This window comes from Tursiops truncatus, chromosome 11 (assembly GCF_011762595.2).
Source record: "Tursiops truncatus isolate mTurTru1 chromosome 11, mTurTru1.mat.Y, whole genome shotgun sequence".
Taxonomy (NCBI): Eukaryota; Metazoa; Chordata; class Mammalia; order Artiodactyla; family Delphinidae; genus Tursiops; species Tursiops truncatus.
Window position 1 is genome coordinate 58058209 of NC_047044.1, and position 24825 is coordinate 58083033.

At 48.0% G+C, this 24825-nt stretch overlaps 1 protein-coding gene and 1 long non-coding RNA gene across 9 annotated transcripts in view; one reads left to right on the forward strand and one right to left on the reverse strand.

The window, feature by feature from the left end:
• Positions 1–444, reverse strand: part of LOC141275862 (uncharacterized) — a 56626-nt gene extending 56182 nt beyond the window's left edge. Inside the window, exon 1 of the long non-coding RNA XR_012324347.1 lies at positions 359–444. This is a non-coding gene — a long non-coding RNA (uncharacterized lncRNA). The remainder of the gene's footprint in view (positions 1–358) is intronic.
• The window catches only part of BAZ2A (bromodomain adjacent to zinc finger domain 2A), a 34244-nt gene that overhangs the window by 4740 nt on the left and 4679 nt on the right, over positions 1–24825 (forward strand). For 2 of the 8 annotated variants that reach the window (XM_033866447.2, XM_073788484.1), the window contains exons 2-24: positions 199–284; positions 10315–10452; positions 12036–12629; positions 13504–13689; positions 14189–14407; positions 14838–15350; positions 15496–15556; positions 16610–16718; positions 16889–16990; positions 17160–17370; positions 18637–18737; positions 19013–19078; positions 19259–19492; positions 19630–19884; positions 21126–21340; positions 21630–21704; positions 21901–22081; positions 22186–22245; positions 22462–22606; positions 23135–23793; positions 23953–24175; positions 24294–24449; positions 24563–24714. In XM_033866447.2, coding sequence (XP_033722338.1) covers positions 10317–10452; positions 12036–12629; positions 13504–13689; positions 14189–14407; positions 14838–15350; positions 15496–15556; positions 16610–16718; positions 16889–16990; positions 17160–17370; positions 18637–18737; positions 19013–19078; positions 19259–19492; positions 19630–19884; positions 21126–21340; positions 21630–21704; positions 21901–22081; positions 22186–22245; positions 22462–22606; positions 23135–23793; positions 23953–24175; positions 24294–24449; positions 24563–24714 — 4653 coding nt within the window. In that variant the 5' untranslated portion in view covers positions 199–284; positions 10315–10316. Of the gene's footprint in view, positions 1–198; positions 285–751; positions 902–10314; positions 10453–12035; positions 12630–12729; positions 12867–13503; positions 13690–14188; positions 14408–14837; positions 15351–15495; positions 15557–16609; positions 16719–16888; positions 16991–17159; positions 17371–18636; positions 18738–19012; positions 19079–19258; positions 19493–19629; positions 19885–21125; positions 21341–21629; positions 21705–21900; positions 22082–22185; positions 22246–22461; positions 22607–23134; positions 23794–23952; positions 24176–24293; positions 24450–24562; positions 24715–24825 lie in introns of those variants that run through there. The other 6 variants (XM_073788487.1, XM_073788488.1, XM_073788486.1 and 3 more) reach the window with 6 other exon arrangements.

A 24825-nucleotide genomic window follows, 5' to 3' on the forward strand; every position in this document is an offset into this window, starting at 1 on the left:
CTCTTCTCAGAAGGTTTCACTTAGTTATATAGCCCTATCAGAAAAAGTATACTGGAACTATAGAATAGGTGGACATTTGGGGCACCTCATTTGCTGGTCAGTTTTCCTGCTTCTCCCCTGTCCCTCTGACCAGGTTTAGGCTAGACTCAGGCCTTCCCTGTCTGGTCTCTGAGCCAAGCTTCCTTTTCCTACCCACAGGAATCTTCCCGACCCCCAGAGCCCTGTGGATGTCGCCGGGAAAGTGGTGATCCAGGCAGGACCAGGCTGCCACCCACGGGACAGAGGTGAGTGGGCAGCAGAAGCAGCAGGAGCTTGCCTTTTTCCACCCCTTTACCAGGACTGAATTTTCCTGACTTACCTTTCTGCTTCTACACTTCCACTTTTCCACTACCCAGCCTGGGAAATAACTGCCCCCGAAATGATCTTAGGGGAGTGGCACATGCCTCGGTCCTAGAAATTTGGTTTAGTCTTTTAGGTTAACCTTGGGATCAGGACACGCCTTTCAGTTTGCTCAGTGTGATGCAGGACTACCGCTCACAATGAGACACAGTGCAGAGGGAGCTTCCCGGTAGGCTAGGGAGACACTGCGGCGCTAGGACCCAGATCCGGGTCGGGGAGCCGGGATGGCCGGCGCTAGGACCCGGCGGCGGAGGCCGCGGAGGGCGGCTCTCTCTCGGCCGCAGCTTCCCCGCCCCCTCCGGCTCCGGCTCACTCCTCCCCGCCGGCCATGTTGGCTCCGCTCGGGCCCCGCGGTTGAGCCGCGTCCCCCTCCCCCCTCCCGGACCCCAGACCCCCTCCCCCGCGTTCCCCTCCCCTCCTGGCGCCCGGAGCGAGGCCATGTGAACCGCCCGTCCCCCGGGGAGAGACAAGCCCCGAGCCTGGCTGGACGCCGCCGCCTCAGGTCTGTTGGGTCTGTGGCTGGGGGCCTGACGGGAGGGAGCCCCGCTTTCATCCGAGGCTTCCCTCTGGGAACCGAAGCTCTGGAGCCGCCTAGAGCCTTGCCGGGGGGTGGGGGGAGGAGACGCCAACTCGAGTTTATTTCCAGTTAGAACCCAGCCCCGGGCGGGGGTCTTCCTGCACTGGGGGGTGGGAGGAGAAGGGGGCTGGTCGGTCTGCAGAAGATCGGGATGGGGCGGCGGGGGCGGCAGCGGGAGGAGCTGTGGAGGTTCCCGGCGACGGCGGCGGCTGCGAGGAGGAGGCGGAGAAGCCGCCTGGCTGGTGGAGATGACTCCTGTGGGGGACTCGGGGTGGAATCCCCGGGAGGGGCTCCACCTCTTCAGATGGGGTGGGGATTGCCCGAGTGCGAAGGGTAGGTGAGGGGGTTCCCTGGACGGGTTGAACACTCCGTTTGTGGGGATTGGGGCGTTTTGGCAACGGTGAGTGGAGGTCAGAGGGGTTTCCAGGGGTCTCGGGGTGTCCGCTCGGCGGGGTGGGGGTGTGGGGTGCACGTTCTCTTGAGCTTGGCGAACAGGAGAGGGCCTTGCTGGAGTGGAGCTGTGCTTGGCCTGGGGCCCCCGAGTCCCGGGAGAATCCGCCACTCCAGGGATGGGGGTTGATAGGGCCGGTGCTGAGGCGTACGGATTTGAGCCGGCCTTAGGGGCCGGAGGGAAGAATGAAGAGGGAGCCCTTTCCAAGGGGGATCCCTCACTAAGGGGATCCCCATTTCCGTGGCAGAAAAGATGATCCCGCATCATCCCTTTCTTTCCTGGTGTTCCCAATTTTCAGGGGAATGCAATGCCAACAGCAGTCATCCTTTGTAGGATTTATTGGAGTGGGAGATTTGCATCCTTCGGGGGGCGATGCGGGGGGGATAGCTTCCACCTCCATCTGTACACAAACAGCCCCTCCCCCAAACCTCCCGCAGGAAGTGGCCGGGAAATGGCAGCTGTGCGTTTGCTGCTGCGTCTCTCGTTGTTTTGAAATGTCCATTTTAATCAGATTTGGTTTCATTTTCTGAGGCCTTCGGGCAAGCTTGGATCCTGCCAACCATGTGGTCTGAGAGTCCTTCGTTCGACTTTTTTTTTTTTTTTTGTAAACTTAATTTGTCAACTGGAAGTAGTCACTGCAGTTGACTCCCTGATCCCAATCCCCCCTCCAAAGCATCTCTGTCTCCCTGTCTGGATTTTTTTCCCCTGAGCTAGAGGTCATAGAAAAATCAAACTCACTCATCCACCAGCAGGGCTACACAAGTGATGCAAATTCCCTCGGTGTAGAGAGCTGTCAGGAAGACTTGGGATCTTTTGTGTCAAGAGAGTGGCTTTTTGGGATCCTGCTTAATATATATTCTTATATACATACGAATATTAAATATATTCTTAAGTATGACAGTTTCTGTATTGCAGAGCACTTGAGTAAGTGAGCTTGTGACGTGATGAAGTTGATTCCGAGAGGTGGAAGAAGAGGGGAGAATGGGGAAGATTAAACTGAGTGGGGTTTGTGGGGGGGCGGGTAGGGACTGATTTGCAGAGTGAGTGTGGTGGGCTTGTTCCTCACTGGTGATTCTAGCCTAAAGATAAGTCCCTGTGGGAAGCCTGTTAGTTGACATGGGGGGGGGGGGGGTTTACCTTCTGCAGTACCAAGTAATTAGGAGAATTAGTTATCATATGACTTATGCTTCAGTCCATAAAGGACATCTCTCTTATTACCATTCGTGGAGAGGGCTAAGCTTTTCCCTTGTTCTGTGCAAAGTCATGTGTCCAGATTTTCTCTTTTTCCCACCTGATAACTCCAGGAGATTTCTACTATAGCATATAGTGATGGACTGTGTGTACTGTGCCCCCAGGCACTTGGTTAGACCCTGGGTTTGGTTTGAGGTGAGCTGGCCACAGGATTTTCTGTTTTGAGAGGTGAGATCATTTGGACTATCCTGAAAACTGCTTAAGTCTAACATTTAAATAATCTTTTCTATTTTCCACCTGAATTGTAGATTCTTAGATTAAAGGTCCAGGATAGGACCAGATAGACATATATGATTATGTGGCACTGGTAAGATAGCATCATTTCTCCTTTTACTGGGGCTGTTGGGGTTGATAGTCTGGAAACAGTAAAAACGAGTTCAGTGTCACTGTCCTTTTTCTTGCCCTTCTGCTTGACTGATTGGTTCCTTTGAGTTGCTTTCTTGACAGTGATTTTAAGTTCCCCATTCTTCAACCTTTGTTTACCTAGATTGGGGCCTGACAGAATAGTAAATTGATTTTCCCTGGTGGAAGTTAAAAGAATGAAGGAAGGAGAAAGACTACTCTTATTTCTTTGGACTCTTTAAGAGAAATAAAAGTTGATTTTGAGAAAGTAGATAGCTATGGCTTCATTTGATACACGACTGATCAGAAAGCTGAGTGCAGTAAACCTTTCATGGCCTTTTTGTAAAGTGGATGCATTTTTCTCTCAGAGAAGTGGATTTCTTAATATTGACTTTTTTTTTTTTTTTTTAAGCCTCTCCGTAAAGGAAAAAATTTGAGGTGTAGGGAGAACTATGTGGGCCGACCTCAGAGCCAGTCAGAAATCTAGAATGCCCTGAGAGGCTCATCTTGCAGTCTTGTGGTTCTGGAATCAGGTGTTGCCAAGAGAGAAGCAAAGCTTGTTAGGGTTACTGTGTCTTGCTGATGTTGACCTTTCTTATCACCTCTGAAGAGGTCTGCTATATTCTTTTACTAAAAGAATAAAATACAGTTAAAATAGTGTGGAAGTTAGTCCAATAACCGGTATGATGTTTGACCTTGTGTGAGATGTGTACAGTGAGGCAGTAATGCCAAAGTTTTTATTTCCTAGGACATAGAGTGAAGTATAAAACTCTTGAGGATTTCCTGGGGCAGATAATCTTCCTGATTTATTTCTTAGGATATGGATGTCCTCATATACCTTATAGCCTAAGATTAATACTTTCTCAGCATTGCTGCACATGGGTCAGAGGGACCATTTTTCACCAACTTTTTGGTCTTCATAATTTTGAGATTTATAAAATTGTGCAAAACAAAAAACCTGTCTTCTTTGAAGAGTTCTGGAGATTGTTCTCGGGTTGGGTCACTGGCAGTAGAAGTAGCATTGTGTTATTGTTACGTGGTGTTCTGTCCTTCTCCTAGTTAAAGAGAATAATTAAAGGGGCATTTTACATAATGAAAATATTACCAAACAGTTTAGCAAATATTCATCAAAAACTAAAGCATGAGGGTTCTTGGGAGTTCCCAGGTGGTCCTGTGGTTAGGACTCCACGTTCTCAATGCCAAGGGCCTGGGTTCGATCCCTGATCGGGGAACTAAAATCCCACAAGCTGCGAGGTGCGGTCAGAAAAAAACAAAAACCGTGAGGATTCTTAAGAGACAAGTGGTACTGCTACTTTTGGTCTCTTGGGCTTGGGCACTGTATAACCTGCCTTCTCAGCTCAGTTTTTTTTTTAGGGGGAAGGGGGATAGATTTTTGAAGGAAGGGGTGAAGTCATTAACTGTTAGAGCTGAAATTCTGAGAAACAGTCAGAGCTTGAAAGGGAAATAACCTTGTTTCCACCTCTGGAGTGTGGTTTTTAGTGTCCTGCAATTTAAAGGCATTTCCAGTCCTCTGACAGTGAAGTGACCAGAGCTGTGGCAGAAAACCTAGCCTAGATTGTTAGTATATGGCTCCTTTATTCAGTCGCCAAATACTTTAAAACCTGCTATATACCTTCAGTGTTCAGTTAAATCACGCTTCCCTGTTTCCAGGCCTTATTTTCTGCATGAGACATATGTCTAAAATATGTCAAGATTTGGGGCCTTTCTTCCCTCTAGAAATTATCTCTGTGAAGAATGAAGCTGAATTTTTTGGTTCTCTTGAGAATGGTGGGAGCAAAAATCACAAACTTTATTGGATGAGTAAGTTGGTAGTGACAGAAAAGACAGATTTACTCATTCATTTGCTCAATCTATGAGTTCAACAAGTATTTCCTTTCATTTTTTTTAATGTACTTAGCACTAAATTAAGTGCTGGAGATACAATGGTAGAACTTAATTTCTGGTTGATGCTGTAGAACCTACACAGTATAGAAGAAATAAGAACAGAGAACAATCATCTTTGTGTTTTTCTGTGCAGCCTGGACGTGGCAGTTGTCTTTGAGTAGCCTCCCTTAGGATAATAATCTTCCTTCTTTCCTCATCTTCCTTCTGCCTACTGTCCTGACTAGGAAAAGGGGGTTAGGAAAGGACATTTTGAGAGAATGAGCCTCAGTCAGTATGGCTGTAGTCTGAGTCTGGGTTCCAAGGGAAGATTGTTACGAGAGCTGTCTGAATGGGCTACCCTCCTGGAGAAGAAGGCATGTTGATTTTGTGGCTTGGCACTTGGAACTCTTTTGGTGGAGGAAGACAGCTTAGCCAGGAAGGAGTTTTTAGATTTGAAAGTGAAGGCATGCTTGTTTGCAGCATCAGGAATTGGGAGTAGTGAAAACTTTGGGATCTTCCCCAGGGTATAGGGTAGAAATGGGAAATGAGGCAGCTTTTGTGGTAGAGCAGGGTTTTTCAACCTTGCTCTTGATTGAGCAAGAACCAAATAATCCTTTGTTGTAGTGGGCTGTCTTGTGTATTACAAGATCATTAGGAGCATCCCCAGCTTTGATTTCCTAAATGCCAGTAGCGTATACCTTTCTAAATGACTAAATGTCCCCTGGGGGCAAAATCACCCTGGTTGGAAACCACTGTATTAGAGTATGGTGGATGATTCCAGAGATGTGTAGAGTTCAGAAGTATCCTTCATAACATTCACAATTACAAATCTAAAATGTAGTATGATTTACTTACTATACTGCAAGATTTAAATTCACTGTTTAGTAAAGATAGACATTTGAAATCTCTGCCCACCCCACAAAATTAGAAACCTCTCTATTTGTGGAATTTTAGTATTCTATATGGGAAGAATGAACCAAGGAGCTGCAGGGACTCAAGTGTCCAGCTAGATGGTGTTAATGTGTCTTGTCTTTCTGGGGGTAGCCTCAGAGGTCTGAGTGTTAGGGTTGGTCAGGGCACCTGCAACAGTGTTGAAATTTGTAACATTTATTTCAACACTGCATTGTCAGCCCTTTTCTGTCAAAACCATGTCACAGGTCCACAGAGTAGTAACTCTTCAGTAGCAACTGAGAGAAAGAGCAGCCTATTTGGCCTTGTGGCAAGAGCTTTACTACCTCAAGCTTAAGGGGCAATGTCCCTTAACTCTTATAAAGGAAGCTTAGAGGTCCTTAAGAGATCCATTTACATACTACTGGGACTGGGCTGCGTGCTGGCCTGATTGTACTTCCTGGTCAGGAGAGCTGTCTACTATTCTGGGGGTTGGGCACTGACTGATTTCTCTTTTCATTTGGCCAAAATCCCATTAGTTCAAAGGGAGACACTCTCCTTTGCTTTACTGTTCTTCTTATTAGCTCTAGATGGGAGGACATAATTTACCTTCAGGCTTTATTGTGAAAAGCATCTTGGGTAGGAAGGTTAAAATAAAATAACCCTGGTTTTATTGCTGAGAGGAGCTGCCCACATTTTCTTTGCGTTCCTATAATGCGATCCCATATTTAAGTGACATCTGAAATCAAGAGTGTAGGGACTTCCCTAGCCATCCAATGGTTAAGACTCCTCGCTGCTAATGCAAGGGGCTTGGGTTCGATCCCTGATTGGGGAACTAAGATCCCACATGCAAAACTTCTCTTGAAATCAAGAGTCTAGTTGCATACAAGGAAGTCTGGCTGGGAGGATCATCCCTGGTTTGGTAGTATCTCCCATACTAGTAAAAATCGTAATGGTTTTAAATTATATTTTGACTCTTTGGATATGATTATCTTTTTAAAAACTAAAAACAAAAAATAGTTTTTACTCTTTTTTGTCTAATAATAATAGCTAAAATTTATTGAGTGCTTACTGGGTGACAGATGCTGTGCCAGGTCCTTTATATAGATTTTCTCATTTAATCCTCACAAGCCCTGGAGGTGAGTACTAAAATTTTTACTAATGATGAAGCAGAGGCTCAGCAACATTAAGTAACTTGTTCAGGGTCACACAGCTAGTGGCAATAGAGCTGGGATTTGCACCTAGAGCTCACTGTTGTTGCGCTGATCTCACTGCACAGCACAGAGTATTTTATGTTTCTAGGAAGCTTCTTATAAATGAAGTGATTGTGGTCCTGATGACCCCTCAGTAGAGGCTCCTGGGGAAACAGACCTCAGATACTAGATAACTTCCCATTCCTTTTACTTATCTGATTTCTGTAAGCCATCCATTTATGCTTATTAGTATGTAATTTATGAGACAGGAAATGCTATGCTGTCCCAGAGTAGCAGAGATGAGAAGGTCACTAGTTTCCTCATGGATTCAAACAGAAAAAGGAAAAACGAACTGTGGCCTATCATTGAGTGGGAGAATATAGTCCAGCGCACAGCAGAGGTGTGGCTGTGCATAAAACTGGGGGAGAGGAGATGTGGGGATCAGATGAGATTGGCTCTCCAGGCATAGCATTTCTAGACTTGCGAAATGAATCCCTGAATGTCCTCTTTTTTTTTTTTTTTTTTGGCGGCATGTAGTTTCCCCACCAGGGATCGAACCTGGGCCCTGGCAGTGAAAGCACCAAGTCCTAACCACTGGCCTGCCAGGGAATTCCCTGTGATGTAAGCTTTGTTTTGTTTTGTTTTTTAAAGATTTTTTTTTTTGATGTGGACCATTTTTAAAGTCTTTATTGAGTTTGTTGCTATACTGCTCCTGTTTTATGTTTTGGTTTTTTGGCTGAGAGGCAAGTGGGATCTTAGCTCCCACAACAGGGATTGAACCCGCACCTCATGCATTGGAAGGCGAAATCTTAACCACTGGACCTCCAGGGAAGTCCTCCCTGTGATGTAAGCTTTGGAAGGAACCTAACCTAGAGTATAGGGAATGAACTTTCCTCCTTGGTGTCTTTCATTTCGGAAGGGTCACTAATCTCATGATGCTTATTTTTCAGATCCCTTAGTGCTGAGGATGGTCTTTAACTATAAGGAAATCCTAGGGGCCCCTGAGGTCTTCTGTAGAGACCAAGTTTCTTCACTGATGCATAGCAAGTCTGGGTCTGCTGCTTATTTTAGAGTGAAGATGGGAAATCCTTTATGGGAAATGAGTTTATCCTAAAAACTTTTCCCCTCTTAAACTGACAAAATGCAAATTGCTTTTATTATTTATTTATTTATTTTAATTTATTTACTTTATTTATTTTTGGCTGCGTTGGGTCTTCTTTGCTGAGCTCGGGCTTTCTCTGGTTGCGGCGAGCAGGAGCTACTGTTCCTTGCAGCACACGTCCTTCTCATTGCAATGGCTTCTCTTGTTGTGGAGCACGGGCTGTAGCTGCGCGGGCTTCAGTAGCTGTGGCACACAGACTCAGTAGTTGTGGTGCACTACCGCAGCATGTGGGACCTTCCTGGACCAGGGCTCGAACCTGTGTTCCCTGCACTGGCAGACAGATTCTTAACCACTGGGCCACCTGGGAAGCCCCTGCTTTTATTTTTTAAATTCCAGTTAAAATTGATAAAGGTAGAGACAATTATAGTATTAGGCATGGAAAATCTTTTTTTTTTATTTTTTAAATTTATTTATTTTTGACTACGTTGGGTCTTTGTTGCTGCACATGGGCTTTCTGTAGTCGTGAGCGGGGCAGGGAGGGGTGTACTCTTCGTTGCCAGTGCGCGGACTTCTCATTGCGGTGGCTTCTCTTGTTGTGGAGCACGGGCTCTAGAGCGCATGGGCTTAGTTGCTCCACGGCATGGTGGGATCTTCCCGGACCAGGTATCAAACCTGTGTCCCTTGCACTGGCAGGTGGATTCTTAACCACTGCCACCAAGGAAGTCCCAAGCATGGAAAATCTTACAGCTGTCATGCTATATACTGTACAGGGTTTATATTTCATGCTCAGAATTATGTTAGATTCACCTAATGGTGGCTAATTTGCATTATCTAGCATGTTCAAGAATATGATTCTTGCAAACCTTGGGCAGTGGCCTTATGTGTCCTTAACTGATTTATTCATTCTTTTAAAAGCTTTACTTATAGTTTTTTTTTTTTTAAGAGGTTATTTAAAACACCACCTAGGTCTGCTTATTATCTCATCTTGGGAGCTTGATAAAAAAATCTTTATACCTGAACTCTTCTGTCCTTTACTCTTCTGTGGTAACCAAAGGAGTTGCTTTTTCTATATCAAGACAGATCATGTCTCTCATATAACAAATTAGTATGCGCTAGTACATCATAAGTATCTGATTGATGTGTCAGGCTTTGCCAGTAATTCTAGCTTCTGCTTTCTGTCTTCTTCCTTCTTCCCTTTGCTCTATCGAAGGTAAATTTATTCTCATCATCATTCCTAGTAGTATATCACCTCATCATATTCAGGAGAGGGTAAAGAGCTTTTTAACCATACTACTCCCCAATGAGCCACTGTACTTTACAACTTTAAGTACCTAGCTATCCTCTCAGTGACCATTTACATTTAAGCCACAAAACCAAAACATGGGGAAGTAATCACAGTAGACATAACAGAATACTGTTCCTTGGGACACTCTCTTATTTAACCAGTTTTCCAGCTCTGACACTTTTGTGAGCTATGTTCTTAGAGAGCATGGTATTTCCCATGAAAAAGGAGTAGACGTGTTACTGGATGATTTGACTTTTGCTATTATGGTCACCTTTCCTGAAGTGTATTCTTTTCAAATTCCTTTACCTCAGTTAACTATACTATCTTCTTCAGATGTCTAGGGCTATGGATAGGATAACGTGGTAATTGCTTAACTCAACTATAATAATAAAACAGTATATGTATTAAACATGCTTTTTCTGCCAACACGTCCATGCTTTTCTGTCAGAAAGATGGCTTTGAGAACCTTCTGTATACAGAAGTCCCAGAGTGGGACTCTGGCCTTACCTTGGCGGTGGGGGCGGGGGGCCGGGGGGCGGGAAGGATGGAGAATGTTAAATGTTGCAGCTGAGGGCTAATATCTAACATAGAGGGGTAACCTGGGCTGGGAGTTAAGAGGGTGGGGCTTATACAGGGGGAAGACTCCTCTAGGTGTGTATCTTGGTTTTCTCCCTAACTCTTCTTATCTCTACAATTCTGACTTTTTAAAACACTGTTTCTATAAGGTCATTGCCCAGGTTAGGAGTATATTTCCACTTCCTCTTCTCTTCTCTCCTTCCCCACTCCCCCTGCAACTCCCCTCCCTCCCAATCCAGTACCTGGGTAGGAGAAGGGTAAGTAAAGTAGATGGAGGGGAGGGGGCATTCCCTCTAGAAGATTCCAGGTGACATAACCTTGTTTAACCGCCAGTATTTTTTTTCCCCTCTCTCTCCCCTCCTACAGAAATGGAGGCAAACGACCATTTTAACTTTACTGGCCTTCCCCCTGCACCTGCTGCCTCAGGACTGAAACCCTCTCCCTCCTCAGGGGAGGGGCTCTACACTAACGGGTCTCCCATGAACTTCCCCCAGCAAGGGAAAAGTGAGTGTGAGGGCCACATGGCCTGGGAGGGAGTGGGCATCGCTCCTTGAGAGCAGGTTGATGGGATAAGGTTTGGCTCTGGACTAGCTACTTCACAACAACTCTCTTTTATGCCAGGTGGGAAGGGAGGAAGTGAATCCTCAGAACTCCAGCTGCTGGAGAGAAGTCAAACTTCTAAGAACAAGTTCTAGGGATTTATGGAAACAACACTTTTCATTTTAAGGCTGGAAGGGATTAGAAAAACATACTGGCCTTTTCATCTTAGCTTGCTCTTCTGTCAGCCCTGTTCCCTGGCTGCTGCTTCTGATAACCAGGTTGGACCCGTGAGAAAGAGATAAAGGGCCAGCCCTCTGAGAAGCTGTTTTTAGAGGCTGGAGTAGCCCTCCCTTAGGACTGGGGGTGGAGGGGTTGGGTGAAGGTTGGGATGTGTTTGCCTTTTAGTTTGTGCAGCAGAGAAGAGAGCAGATGCTTGAAGTGCTTGTGCCACCTCCTGTCCTTGTGGATAGAAGATAGGGACAGGGAGCGTTATAATTCTTACCTAGTTCCCCAGAGAGAAACATCTATAATTCCAGACGGAAGTGTTGCTGCCAGGATCAGGTCTTTTCCTGGATTTGGCTTATCAGTTGCTCTGTACCATGGCCCTGCCAAGTACCTCTCTAATCTTGCCTTGGTTTCAGGTACTTTATGCTTGGAAGCAGAGTGAGGCACAAATGTTTGCCTCCTTCCTTGCAGCAGAAAAATACTGCCACAGGCTTATACTTAACCACCACTCCCTCCTGTCTTTCACAAGGGGGTTGCAGATAGATAGAAACTCCCTTATTTCGCTGGAGGACTGCTCCCATGTCCCCTGAAGCTTCCTTAGTATCTTGGTTCCTTTTATTTGACTGCCCTCCAATCCAGAGGCCGCCATTGGTGTTGAGAACTGAAGTCTGCATACTGCTCATGCAGAGTGTCCCCCCCCCCCCCCCCCACCCCGTGTATTACCCTCCAGTGCCTATGGGGAGGGGCCAAGGCCAGCCTTCCGAGCTGGGATCTTTCTGCTGTGGTGACTGCAAATTCTATTCTTAGCCCAGCACAAAGTGCTGGATCTGCATGTGCCAGTGAGGTGGAGGCTGTCTCTTCTGGTGCCACTGTGGGGCAAACAGGCACTGGGGAAGGCGGCGGGGGCTGGGGGGGGCAGAGAGTTCAGTCATGCCACTCCAAGGGAAGAATTCCTCCAGGGAATGAGGGTGGGGAAGAATGCAAGTCACTGTAGGGCGTCTGCGAACAGTTTCATTAAAAAAAAAAATTTGAAAAGCCCTGAGCATCCAGAGCAGCCGGCTCTCTGCTGGTCGCTCTTGTGGTAGGCTGGGAGAGCTCCCCAGCCCCCTACTCAGCAGCCTCAGCAGCGATTGCTAAGCTTCCACCCAGGAGCATCTGGGTTTGGTGTTCCCTGGAGACCAAAAAACTATAAATACAGTAGAGGGGGAATCCCCCACCCCTTCACCTTCCCTTTTTCTAGTCAGTGCTGTTGCTTTAGTAGAATTTATAGTGTTACTTGCATACATAGCTGTAACTGACCCTTTTCCCTCCTTCTCTGCCAGGTTTGAATGGGGATGTGAATGTTAATGGCTTATCTACTGTATCTCACACTACTACTTCAGGGATTTTGAACTCTGCTCCCCACTCCTCCAGCACCTCACACCTCCATCACCCCAACGTGGCCTATGACTGTCTCTGGAACTACTCACAGTACCCACCTGCCAATCCTGGCAGCAACCTCAAGGACCCACCCCTTCTCTCCCAGTTCTCGGGGGGACAATACCCACTCAACGGCATCCTTGGGGGCAGCCGGCAACCTTCATCCCCAAGTCACAACACTAACCTTCGGGCTGGGAGCCAAGAGTTCTGGGCCAACGGTACCCAGAGTCCCATGGGGCTTAACTTCGATTCACAGGAACTATATGATTCCTTTCCTGACCAGAATTTTGAGGTGATGCCCAATGGACCCCCTAGTTTTTTCACCTCCCCACAGACTTCTCCTATGTTGGGATCCAGCATCCAGACCTTTGCACCCTCGCAGGAGGTGGGCAGTGGTATCCATCCTGATGAGGCAGCAGAAAAGGAGCTGACTTCAGTTGTGGCGGAGAATGGCACTGGCTTGGTAGGCAGCCTGGAGCTGGAAGAGGAGCAGCCAGGTATAACTGTGGGTCTGTGAGCTGGGTTGGGAGAGGGAAAATGGGGCTCTGGGGGGCGCAGTGGCTTTTTGAGGTGAGGAAAACTTGTCTTTCCAGCTCTCTGCAGTGGAGGCTGATTTGCATGTTGGTGATTAGCAGAGCCAAGTGGCTGGTGTTTTTGTGGCAGCAGCACCAGCTCGAGAGTGGGAGTGCAAATTATTTCAAGCTCATGCAGAGCTGCTGGCCTGGAGAGGGCAGGTGGGCGAGCCCGAAACAGCCCCAACAGACACCCTGCATCAAGAAAGCCTTCTTCTAAGTTATAGGAAGGGGTTGGGGCATCAGCAGGAGGCAAAGAGGCCAATTTGATTTGACTGTGGCAGGGCCAGACTGGCTGCTAAAGTGGGCTGAGCCCTAAGTAGTGATTGGCACGTGCAGGAGGGAAGGAACAGGCAGAGCACACCATTGCTTGTCTACTCACAGTTTCCTTTCTTTTTTGTTGTTGTTAGCATAGGTACATGTGCAGTCCCTCTCACCTTCCCCCTCAGAATAGATAAATGCTTAGTTTGCTATTGATTCCAAGTATAAAGGTGACCACCCTGTGAAATCACAGGATGTTTTCTCTGTTTAACTGGATGGGGGAAACAGTTGAGAACATGATGGGGTTCTTGTCTCAGACCCCACTCTTCTTTCCCCTCTTTACCTGCTGCAGGATCTTCCTCGCACATCTTTGCATACTCAAAAGTTCTCGGTATGATCGGTACCCAACATAGAACTGGGACCCATAAATGTTGAAAGAATGAACATCCATCCCTCTAGCAAAGATTGCCTACTAATAGCTAACTGAACCCGTTGACGGCACTGATTTTGACTTTTGCCCTCTCCTGGGATTTCCTAGAACTAAAGATGTGTGGTTACAACGGCTCTGTCCCTTCTGTGGAATCATTACACCAAGAGGTCTCAGTCTTGGTCCCTGATCCCACAGTGAGCTGCTTAGATGATCCTTCACATCTTCCTGATCAACTGGAAGACACTCCAATCCTCAGTGAAGTCTCTCTGGAGCCCTTCAACACTTTGGCACCGGGTAGGCTTGGAGATTAGCTCCCTTCAACGTATCCATGCAGAGGGTAGCCACTTTATACCACCTGGAAGAGATAGTAAGCCAGGGAAAGTATTTGGGAATCTGGGACACTGGGGTCTCTAGATGATCCTGTGGCAGACCACAGTTTCATGCCACAGGCCTGACTGGGCCAACTGCACTCTGAGCTGAATTGGTTCATTTCCCAGGTTCTCTCCCAGTGTTCCTTTTGGCCAAGAGCCCTGGATAGGGACTTATTACCACACAGATGGGCTATTTGGGTTCTCACTAACTTGCCATTGAACGATTACCTTTTACCCCACTGAAATATAAGAAAGGCCTATTTTATGATAGATGCTAGAATTTTGTGTTGGTCTGTGGGTAGAAACCATTGCCTTGCCTTTCCCTAATATTAGAAGGAAGCTTCACACTATAGGAACTAAAACTGGATATATTCAGACTAGTATTTCTTAACTCTTGCTTTCTGATTTTTCCGCCCCTGAAGAGCCAGTGACTGGAGGACTCTATGGTATAGATGACACGGAGCTGATGGGTGCAGAGGACAAGCTGCCTCTTGAGGACAGCCCTGTGATCTCTGCCCTCGATTGTCCTTCCCTCAATAATGCCACTGCCTTCAGTCTCCTGGCAGATGACAGTCAAACTTCAGCCTCTATATTTGCCAGCCCCACCTCTCCCCCTGTCCTTGGGGAGTCTGTTCTGCAAGGTAAGTGAGGAGAGCTAGGACAGAGAAAGTCCTTGACCTGGGCAAAGGTGAGAGAACAGGCCTTAGGGGTGGGAAATCTGTGAGAACACCTTCCTGGGAGCTGAGGAGGCCATGGAACAGTGTATGGTGGGACTAAAAAAGGCACTCTGACTTCTGCCCTGTGCCCAAAAGAACTTGTGGGGTGAGACTTGGAGTTTGTGGGGAACAGGAGGCCAGAGGCCTTTACTGGCTCCAGGTGAAAGGTATTTCTTCACACAGTGACAGCAGCAGCAGTTTTGCCCTTTAACCTTCATGAATGGTAGGGGAAGAGAGCCAGAGGCCATTTCTCTTTTTCCAACCCTAGGGGAAAGCCCTTGAAGTAACCTTGTTTAGCTTCGTCCAGGTTTGTCTGAGTAGATTCTCTTGTTTTATATGATCGTTCTTCCTTTAGCCGTCCTGTCCCTTTGGATTCTAGATACTAGCTTTGACCTGAATAATGGCAGTGATGCAGAACAGGAAGAGATGGAGACTCAGGCTTCAGACTTCCCACCATCTCTGACCCAGCCAGCCCCTGACCAGTCATCCACTCTTCAGCTCCGTACAGCAGCCTCGCCAGCGGTCTCACCAACAGCCTCGCCAGCAGTCTCCCTGGCGGTTTCTCCAGCAGCCTCCCCGGAAATCTCTCCAGAAGTCTCTCCAGCAGCCTCCCCAGAAATTTCCCCAGCCATCTCCCCGGCAGCCTTCCCAACAGTCTCTCCAACTTCCTCAGCAGCCCTCCCACCCGTCTCCTCAGAAGTCTCCTTGACGGCCTCCCCAGTGACCTCCCCAAAAGCCTCCCCCGCACCTTCCCCAGCAGCTGTCTTCCCAGCAGCCTCCCCAGCAGATAAGAATGTCAGCAGCTTCCTTGAGACAACTGCTGACCTGGAAGAGATCACTGGAGAAGGAGTCACTCCCTCTGGTAGTGGTGAGTGTCTAGATTCTGTTCCACCCCTAGCTGGTTCCAGGAAAAGTTTCTGTCTCATGTGGCATTTAGCCCTTCCTCACTGGCCTGTCGTCTCAGTATTTTGCTTGAACTCTTAACTTGGGTATCCCCCGTTTTCTTCCCCAAGGTGATGTCCTGAGGAGACGTATTGCTACCCCAGAAGAAGTCCGTCTTCCCCTCCAACATGGGTAAATGCTCTAGTTTGCTACATGCATCGACCTTTGACACATTTAATGAATGACTCTAGGAAAAAGGGAAGGGAGCTCCTCTCATCTGAGATGGGGAGAAATGGGCTAGACAAGAATGGGTTAAAGGATAGTTACCTGCAGTGATAATGTTTCTGGGCATGAGATTCTTAGGCTACCTTTCTTCCTCTCTCACGGTCTTCCTCCCCTCACCCATTCTTTCCTCATTTTGTGACCACTCAGTTTTTTCCTCAAGGGGCTACTGCTGTTATCTTTTCCAAATTCAGCTGGTGGGTCTAGGGTTCAGATGTCCAAATGAGTTACCTTGTCCTGTATGCTTAGAGAAGGAATAGCAGTGAATGGGGAGTGTCTTAGTCCCCATGAATTGGGATTTTTTTTTTTTTTTTAATGCACTTTAAGGGCAGGAACAGTATGAGACCAGAATGAACAAGCCAGCACACCAAGGGCTTTATAGGAATAACTGCCTTCCTGACCTTCCCCACCTCCGCCCCTGTAGGCTACTTGTGATCACCAAGTCTGAGTTCTGCTTTAAGTTTTGAGAGAAAGATGAGGCTTAGTCTTAGAATAATCTGTTGCTCAGAACACAGAGTTCCTCACTAAACCCTGGCCTCTCCAGAGTCATTTCATGGAGTCAGCAGTGAGTTTACTCTTCTGCTTGCCTCCCCACCCTCTGTCTCTTCTGCCTTTATTCTCTTAGGTCTTTTATCCTCTTTAGTGGAAACCCAGTAATTTGCCCTGAATGGCATTAGGGAGGGGGTTTCTGGCTGCTCATCTCACTGACTTTGTGAAGGGAGGGGTGGAGGTCTTTCTGGGCTTGTGCAGTTTGGTGTGTTGCTTTCCCCTGTGGTGCTGAGGGGCTTGTGGCCCAGGCCTGCCTTCTGGCCAAGCTTGTATCTCAGGAACCTCTGCATCTACATGCAGTTCTAGTGAGACAGGTGCGGGGCGGGCCATCTGCTCACTGGGCTTGGCTTCTGGGTGGCTTGAGAGTGGGTAGGGGTGTGACCTGGCGGCAGGGCCCGTGTGCTTCTCTGGCAGGTGGCGGAGAGAGGTGCGCATCAAGAAGGGCAGCCACCGATGGCAGGGGGAGACCTGGTATTATGGCCCCTGTGGGAAGAGGATGAAACAGTTCCCGGAAGTGATCAAGGTAATGTAGCTTTCGTGGACTTTTTTAGGAAAGCACAGACTCCGTTTTTGGGGCCCAGTGGCAACAAGCTGGCATTGTCTGCTCTGGGGCTTGTTCTGCTTGTGCTATTGCTGGCCAAAGGTGTGGTAGGGCTGTAACTTCACTGATGCCACTCTACCTCCTCCTCATAGTACCTGAGCCGCAATGTGGTACACAACGTCCGCCGTGAGCACTTCAGCTTCAGTCCCCGTATGCCTGTTGGTGATTTCTTTGAAGAGAGAGACACACCAGAGGTGCACACCCAAGGGTTAAATATGCTTTTGTGTCTGAGAAAGGGTTGATGGACAAGCTGCAGCTTCCTCTCATGGGGTTTGGAGATTCTTGGGCATTGAATGGTTCAGAGGGCCTGGTGGCTTGCACAGACTCCCTCCCATTGTAACAGAGTCTTCCTTATTACCTCAGGGCTTGCAGTGGGTACAGCTCTCAGCAGAGGAGATCCCATCCAGGATTCAGGCAATTACTGGGAAACGGGGCCGACCTCGAAACACTGAGAAGGCCAAGACCAAGGATGTCCCCAAGGTGAAACGGGGCCGAGGTCGGCCACCCAAGGTCAAAATCACTGAGCTGTTGAATAAGACAGACAACCGCCTCCTAAAGAAACTGGAGGCCCAAGGTACGATTGGGGATTCTGCTCACTCTCTGAGGTATCTGAAATGTTGATGAATTGCTAATGCCTGGGTTTCCCAGGAGTATGACTGACATCTGGAAGAAATGAATCTGAATCACCTTCCCCTCTCTGGAAAGCAGCATCAGGGTCCCAGCACTTTTGTGGTACTTCTTTTACAATAAGTTTCTTTCCTGAGTTACTCTCTTACTAGTGGAGCCTGGGTGGTTCCCAAAAATAGTTACGAGAGGAGAGGGCTTTCATGTCCTTTCTTTCCATCTTTCAGCTTCTTACTTATCTTACTGGTTTTGGCTGTCTCGTACATATACTCTTACCTTACTCATTGCCACCATCATGGAGGTTCAGAATTCACATCTGAATCCAAAAGATAATTGGCACTGTTTTAGTGGGATGGACAGATTGGAAATGTCTAATTTTTCAGTAAATATTGCACTTGCCCTGATATAGTATAAATTTGAAATAATTTGGAGTCATCGGTCTCCTATTCAGAGTTCCAGCTCTGGCAGATTCTGACTATATGACCTGGAGCAAGTCACTTATATTTTAATAAAAGCCTATAGTGGTTCATCTGCAGGTAATACCTGTCTAACTTAGAGGGTTGCTGTACAGATGTGGTGGTGGTAGTGTTTATATGCCAGAATAGGATAGGTACTGTCATATCAAAAACACCAATTCTGAAACACTATTGTTTGCAGAATCACACTTCAATATTGTCTTCCAAAAGGGAAGAAATTCAGACCTTTTAGTAGAGCAAGACATAAGGGCTGAGCGTAAGCAATAGCTATGCCAGTTTGATATGATTCTGCTAAAGTGTCCATTATCTGGGCCCTTTCTTTCTGGCACATTCTTGCTTAATTGGTGCTTCCCACTCAAGACCACCTGCTTTCCCTGGCAGTTTTTCTGTTTCCTTTCTTTGTTCTAAAATCAATCTGTCAGATAGCCTGGAGGAGAGACAGGCTATAAGGCTACTTTGCTGTTTTGGCCTCTAGGACCCCTTCTAAAGCAGTCTAGTGTTCCAGGGGCTGGTGCTTCTGGGCAGGAGATACCATTGGAGTTCTTTGTGCCGCCTCTGTAGCAGGTGCCTCTCCTACATTTTTCCTCCAACAACATCTTATGTATACTTAAAAACAACCCCACAAACTTCTGGATTCTTCAGGGAGCTGCTTCGGAGGCCAGCTTTGTGACAGGCGTGTGCTGCTCTGGGTGCTGGAGATTGGCCTGCCTGCCTCTTCATTTTCCTTTCTGCCCTCACAGAAACACTGAATGAGGAAGATAAAGCAAAGATGAGTAAAATCAAGAAGAAGATGAAGCAGAAGGTACAACGGGGAGAGTGTCAGACTACTAACCAAGGGCAGGTGAGGGACATCAGAGAGATCACACAGTAGGTTAACTTTTCCTACAGCTGCTCTGTTTTCTCTTCCTTCTCCCACGTCTGCCACTCGCCATTTAGAGAATTGGGCTTATTCAGGAATAATGTGAGCATCTCCAGGGTGAGAGAATTGATCCATTGCCAACCTTTCATCCCATGTCTCACCTCTCTTCCCCAGTACCCTTGTCTGTTTTTGAGTGCTAGTCAAAGCAGTGATGCTTTCGGAGTTTGAGGAGAAATGACTTCCCTTATGGTTTACAGGCCAAGAGCAAGAGGAAACAAGAGACCAAGAGCTTAAAGCAGAAGGAAGCCAAGAAGAAATCGAAGGTAGGTGCATGTACCACAAGCATAACTTTGAAGTCACCAAACTGATTTTGCAAGACGTGTGAGTTGGTGTCGTTTTATAGTCATGTTTTTGGGTGTAAGGTGGGGAGGACGGGGACCTGGAAAGGGTGGTGACTTGAATCTTTATGGCACTCTTGATTCCTCTCTCCCTTGGGTGGCTAGGCTGAGAAGGAGAAAGTAAAAACAAAGCAGGAAAAACTGAAGGAAAAAGTCAAGAGGGAGAAGAAGGAGAAGGTAAAAATGAAGGAAAAGGAGGAGGTGGCCAAAGCCAAGCCAGCCTGTAAAGCAGATAAAGCGCTGGCCACACAGAGGCGCTTTGAGGAGCGACAGAGGCAGCAGATGATCTTGGAGGAGATGAAGAAGCCCACAGAGGACATGTGTCTGACTGACCACCAGGTAGTGAGGGGAGAGTAACAGGTCCTGGAGGGGCCATCCATGAAGACACTTCTGTGAAAGGAAGAGCCTCCTAGATATCCAGACTGTTGCCTTCCCATATGTTTGACAGAACACCCTACCTCTTTTTCTCTCTACAGCCCCTGCCTGACTTCTCACGCATCCCTGGTCTGATCCTGCCTAGTGGGGCCTTCTCAGACTGCTTGACCATTGTGGAGTTCCTGCACAGCTTCGGCAAGGTGCTGGGCTTTGACCCTGCCAAAGATGTACCTAGCCTGGGGGTCCTGCAGGAGGGACTCCTGTGTCAAGGCGACAGCTTGGGCGAGGTGCAAGATCTGCTGGTGCGGCTCCTGAAAGCTGCGCTCTATGATCCTGGCTTGCCTTCCTACTGTCAGGTGAGGTCCTTTCCTGGGCAGGTTCAGAGGGCCTGGAATCCGTGCTTTTCTCAGTTTTGCTTTCTGTTTAAGTTAAACACATGAAAGCCCCTTCCCAAAGTGATCAGGACAAGTGAAGGGAGATATGCAAATGGTCCCCAATTTACAGTGGTTTGACTTACGATTTTTCGACTTTACAGTGGTTCAGAAGTGTTACGCATTCAGTGGAAACTGTACTTCACATTTTGATTTTGATCTTTTCCTGGGCTAGAGAAACACAGTACGATACTCTCTCATGATGCTGGGCAGCGGCAGCAAGGCACACCTCCCAGTCAGCCATGTGTTCACTGATACACTTACAACCATTTTATACCCATGCAGCCATTCTATTTCTCACTTTCAGTACAGTATTCATTAGATTACACGAGATAGTCAACATTTTATTATAAAATGGCTTTGCGTTAGATGATTTTGCCCAACTCTAGGCTAATTTAAATGTTCTGCGCATGTTTAAGGTAGGGTTGGCTAAGCGATCATGTTCTGTAGATGAGGTGTATTAAATGCATTTTTTTTTTTTTTTTTTTTTTTTGGTACGCGGGCCTCTCACTGTTGTGTCCTCTCCCGTTGTGGAGCACAGGCTCCGGACGCGCAGGCTCAGCGGCCATGGCTCACGGGCCCAGCCGCTCCGCGGCATGTGGGATCTTCCCGGACCAGGGCATGAACCCGTGTCCCCTGCATCGGCAGGCAGACTCTCAACCACTGCGCCACCAGGGAAGCCCTAAATGCATTTTCAACTTACAATATTTTCAATTTACGATAGGTTTATTGGGACATTACCTCATCATAAGTTGAGGAAGATCTATATACTACATGCTAGCCCTTCTGGTAATTTATTGCATCTTCTCCTAGGTTACTTCTACTCACTGCTTTAGGTTTTAGGTCCTGACTCTTGTCATTCTCTCCAGGGACAAGTGGAGGAAGATCTGTAGTTTCTTCCTGTTTCTGTTTTCCATATATTTTTTTCTCTTCTATTTCTTTTTCTTTCTGACCTCCCTCTGCTTACTTTGTTCATTTTCCTTTAATTTGCTCCTTTTCTTTTGCACCTGTCCTTTTCCTTCTCTCATCTGTCCTATCAACTTTCATTCTTTTCTTCTTTTCCTATCTTAACCCCGTAGTTCTATTGTATTTTCCTGCTCCAGATTCACCCAACTTGAGTTGTTCCTCTATCTCTCTTAACTCCTATCATGCTCTCCTCCAAACAGTCCTTAAAGATCTTGGGGGAGAAGGTGTCCGAGATCCCACTAACAAGAGACAATGTGTCTGAGATCCTGCGCTGCTTCCTCATGGCGTATGGAGTGGAGCCAGCCCTCTGCGACAGCCTGCGCACCCAGCCTTTTCAAGCCCAGCCGCCCCAGCAGAAGGCTGCTGTCCTGGCCTTCCTTGTGCATGAGCTCAATGGCTCCACCCTCATCATCAAGTGAGGGGCAGGGGTGGGGATGGTTATTGTGTGCCTTGGTCAGAATGGGATGGGGGAGGGGGTTAGCCATTTAGAAATCCTCGGCGATGTGTGTCCACTGCCATGCTCTGGACGTGCTGGTGTGACTTAGGACTGAATCTAATTTTCTTCCCTGGGAGAATCCAAGCCTTCCTCTGCCATTCATCCAATCTAGGCTCTAGGATGAAACTCCCTTTACCCTTGAGCCTCCCTTCTTTTGTGTATGTGCTGCCACTTCTCCCTCAAAATCCCATTCCCTGTTCCCCTGCAGTGAGATTGACAAGACTCTGGAGAGTATGTCCAGCTACAGGAAAAACAAGTGGATTGTTGAAGGCCGGCTCCGGAGGTATGGACAGGACAGAGGAGAGAAGGGGGAAAGAGTGAAGCGTAGCCAGGACTTTTGCTTGGAACTCAGTGTCCTCAGCCCCTCCTCTGGGGTTGGGACCTTACCCCAGGGCCTGGGATTGCTTAGATTCACGGTGTTCCTTTTGTGGTGGTATCATGTTCCTCACCACGGTTTCCCTTAATCTGTCTACGTCAAGATTGAAAACTGCTTTGGCCAAGCGAACTGGGCGACCTGAGGTAGAGCTGCAGGGGCCGGAGGAAGGCCTGGGGCGGAGGCGCAGTTCTCGGATCATGGAGGAGACCAGTGGCATGGAAGAGGAAGAAGAGGAGGAGACTACAGCTGCTGTCCATGGCCGTAGGGGTCGAAGAGATGGAGAGGTACTAGCCCAGACCAAGGAAAGTGGGAGTTGGAAAACAGATTATTTCTTTTGCTTGAATCTGATGATTCCCTTTCTCTTGGTGTCTACTTGTTTCTTCTCCAGGTTGATGTCATAGCATCTAGCATCCCAGAGCTAGAGCGCCAGATAGAAAAACTCAGCAAGGTATTGTGCTTCTAACCTCCCAGGAGCTGGAGATAGGGGCTGGGTGAGAATTGATTCCTTATGAGTAGGGCCCAGATGGTATCAATTTTATAGGGAAGCTGAGAGCCATTGCCCTTCTCCCATATACTGGATGAAGTCACCACTGGGACTGAAGCTGGACTTCCAGTCCCTGGAAGTGTGTTTTTCATTCATCTTCCTTTTCCACTGCCTACCCAGCGTCAGCTCTTCTTTCGCAAAAAGCTGCTTCACTCATCCCAGATGCTTCGGGCAGTCTCCTTGGGTCAGGACCGCTACAGACGCAACTACTGGGTGTTGCCCTATTTGACTGGTATCTTTGTGGAAGGAACAGAGGGGAGCTTAGGTAGGTGTGTTGTAGGACCCTGAATTGAGTCCTGTCTAACAAAAGTTAAACGATTCCTTTTCCTCTACCTAGTTGTCTTGGGCTTCTTTCATTGTATGAGAATCAGTATAGCACAGTGTGGTTAAGAGCACAGGCTCTGGAGTAGGACTGCCTATACCTACCTGCTCTGCCACTTACCAGCTGTATGCTTTAGTCTTTTCATTTGTAAAATGGAGTTAATAATAGAATGTATACGTCATAGGGCTATTGAGAGGATTAAAATGAGTTAATGCTCTTAGAATAATGCTTAACTTATAGCTGGTTCTCAATAAATGTTAGCTTATGATTATGCTGATGATGATTACTTGGGAGCATAGTGTTTCTTTTCCAGATACTATGCTCATTGGCATATAAGCTTTTCCCAGTGCAGTCTCCAAAAGGGGGGTATGAAGTCCAAGAGAAAAAGAAAGTATATGTCCTGTGTTTGTACACCCTCTTTCTTTCCCCTTATATCTGTGTATGTGTTATGCTCTTCATTTTTCTTTACAGTTCCTGAGGATGTGATAAAGCAGGAAACTGACTCCTTAAAAGTGGCAACCCATTCAACACCCAGCCCAGCCTCCTTCTCTCTGAAGAGGGAGTTAGCTGGCTCCAGCACCTCTGCCAGTTCTCCTGCCCGGGCCCGAGGCCGACCTCGGAAAACTAAGCCTGGATCTGTGCAACCTAGGCACTTGAAATCTCCTGTCAAGAGTCAAGGTTCAGAACAGCTGCAGGTCCAGCTTCAGCCCGAGACTCAGCCCCATCCTCAGCTTCAGGCTCATGCCCAGCCCCAGCCCCAGCTTCAGTCCCATCCTCACTCCCATAATGGGTTCCTAGAGCCAGAGGGCTCCCCTTTGTCTCTGGGTCAGAGCCAGCACGACCTCAGCCAGTCAGCCTTCCTGTCTTGGCTGAGCCAGACTCAGAGCCATGGCTCCCTGCTCAGTAGCTCAGTCCTCACACCTGATAGCAGCCCCGGAAAACTGGACCCAATGCCATCACGGCCCCCGGAGGAGCCAGAACCTGACGAGAGAGAAGCCAGCCCCGATTCTCAAGCTCCCTGGTTTAACTTCTCAGCCCAGATGCCCTGCAGTGCTGCCCCTACACCACCCCCTGCAGTTTCTGAGGACCAGCCCACTCCTTCCCCTCAGCTACCTGCCTCCTCCAAGCCAGTAAGTAGCCAGAATTAGTGGTATGCACTTATCTTCATCTTGCCACAGGCCCTGTTGCCTGGCTGTGGGCTGTTGCTTAAGTTGGGGGGAAGGGATGGGGCCACTGGGGTCCTGTCAACATGAAAACACCCTCATCACCTTATGTTTCGTCATTCACAGGTGAGTAGACCCAGTGCTGCCAACCCCTATTCTCCAGTGCAGCTCTCTTCCACCCCCTTGCTGGGCGTGGCTCCTAAAAGGCGAGGAGGAGACCCTAGAGAAACACCACAGAGCCCCACAGGGATGGGACAGCCAAAACGGAGAGGGAGACCTCCCAGTAAGTTCTTCAAACAGATGGAGCAGCGTTACCTAACCCAGCTGACAGCCCAGCCCGTCCCCCCTGGTGAGTGACTTTGGGGTGGAATGGGGTGAGATATAGGTAGGAGTGGCATCAGATGTGGACCATGTGATTCACAGCTGGTTCCCACTCCCCACCCCACACACATAAACTGTCTTCACAGAGATGCGCTCGGGCTGGTGGTGGATCCGAGATCCTGAGACATTGGATGCCATGCTCAAGGCCCTGCACCCCCGAGGCATCCGAGAGAAGGCACTTCACAAACACCTAAACAAGCACAGGGACTTCTTACAGGAAGTCTGCCTACGGCCCTCAACTGGTAAGGTAGATGCGTAACCAGCCTGAGCTGCAGAGCCCAGGTAAACGTTGAGCTGCTGCTGTGGACAACGAAATAGCCTGATGGGCTTTTCCCTCTGCCTTCTGTCTTCTCAGACCCTATCTTTGAGCCTAGTCAGCTACTTGCCTTTCAAGAAGGGATCATGAGCTGGTCCCCCAAAGAGAAGACATATGAGACAGACTTGGCCGTGCTTCAGTGGGTAGAGGAGCTGGAACAGCGGGTTATCCTGTCTGATCTGCAGATTCGGGTACACTTGAGCTGGCACTGGGTAGGGGGTTGTTGACGAGAGGGTGTTAATCTCCTGTACCCTGTTAGGGAAAACTTGGGGTTCCCACTTCACAAGTGACCTCCCGTGACC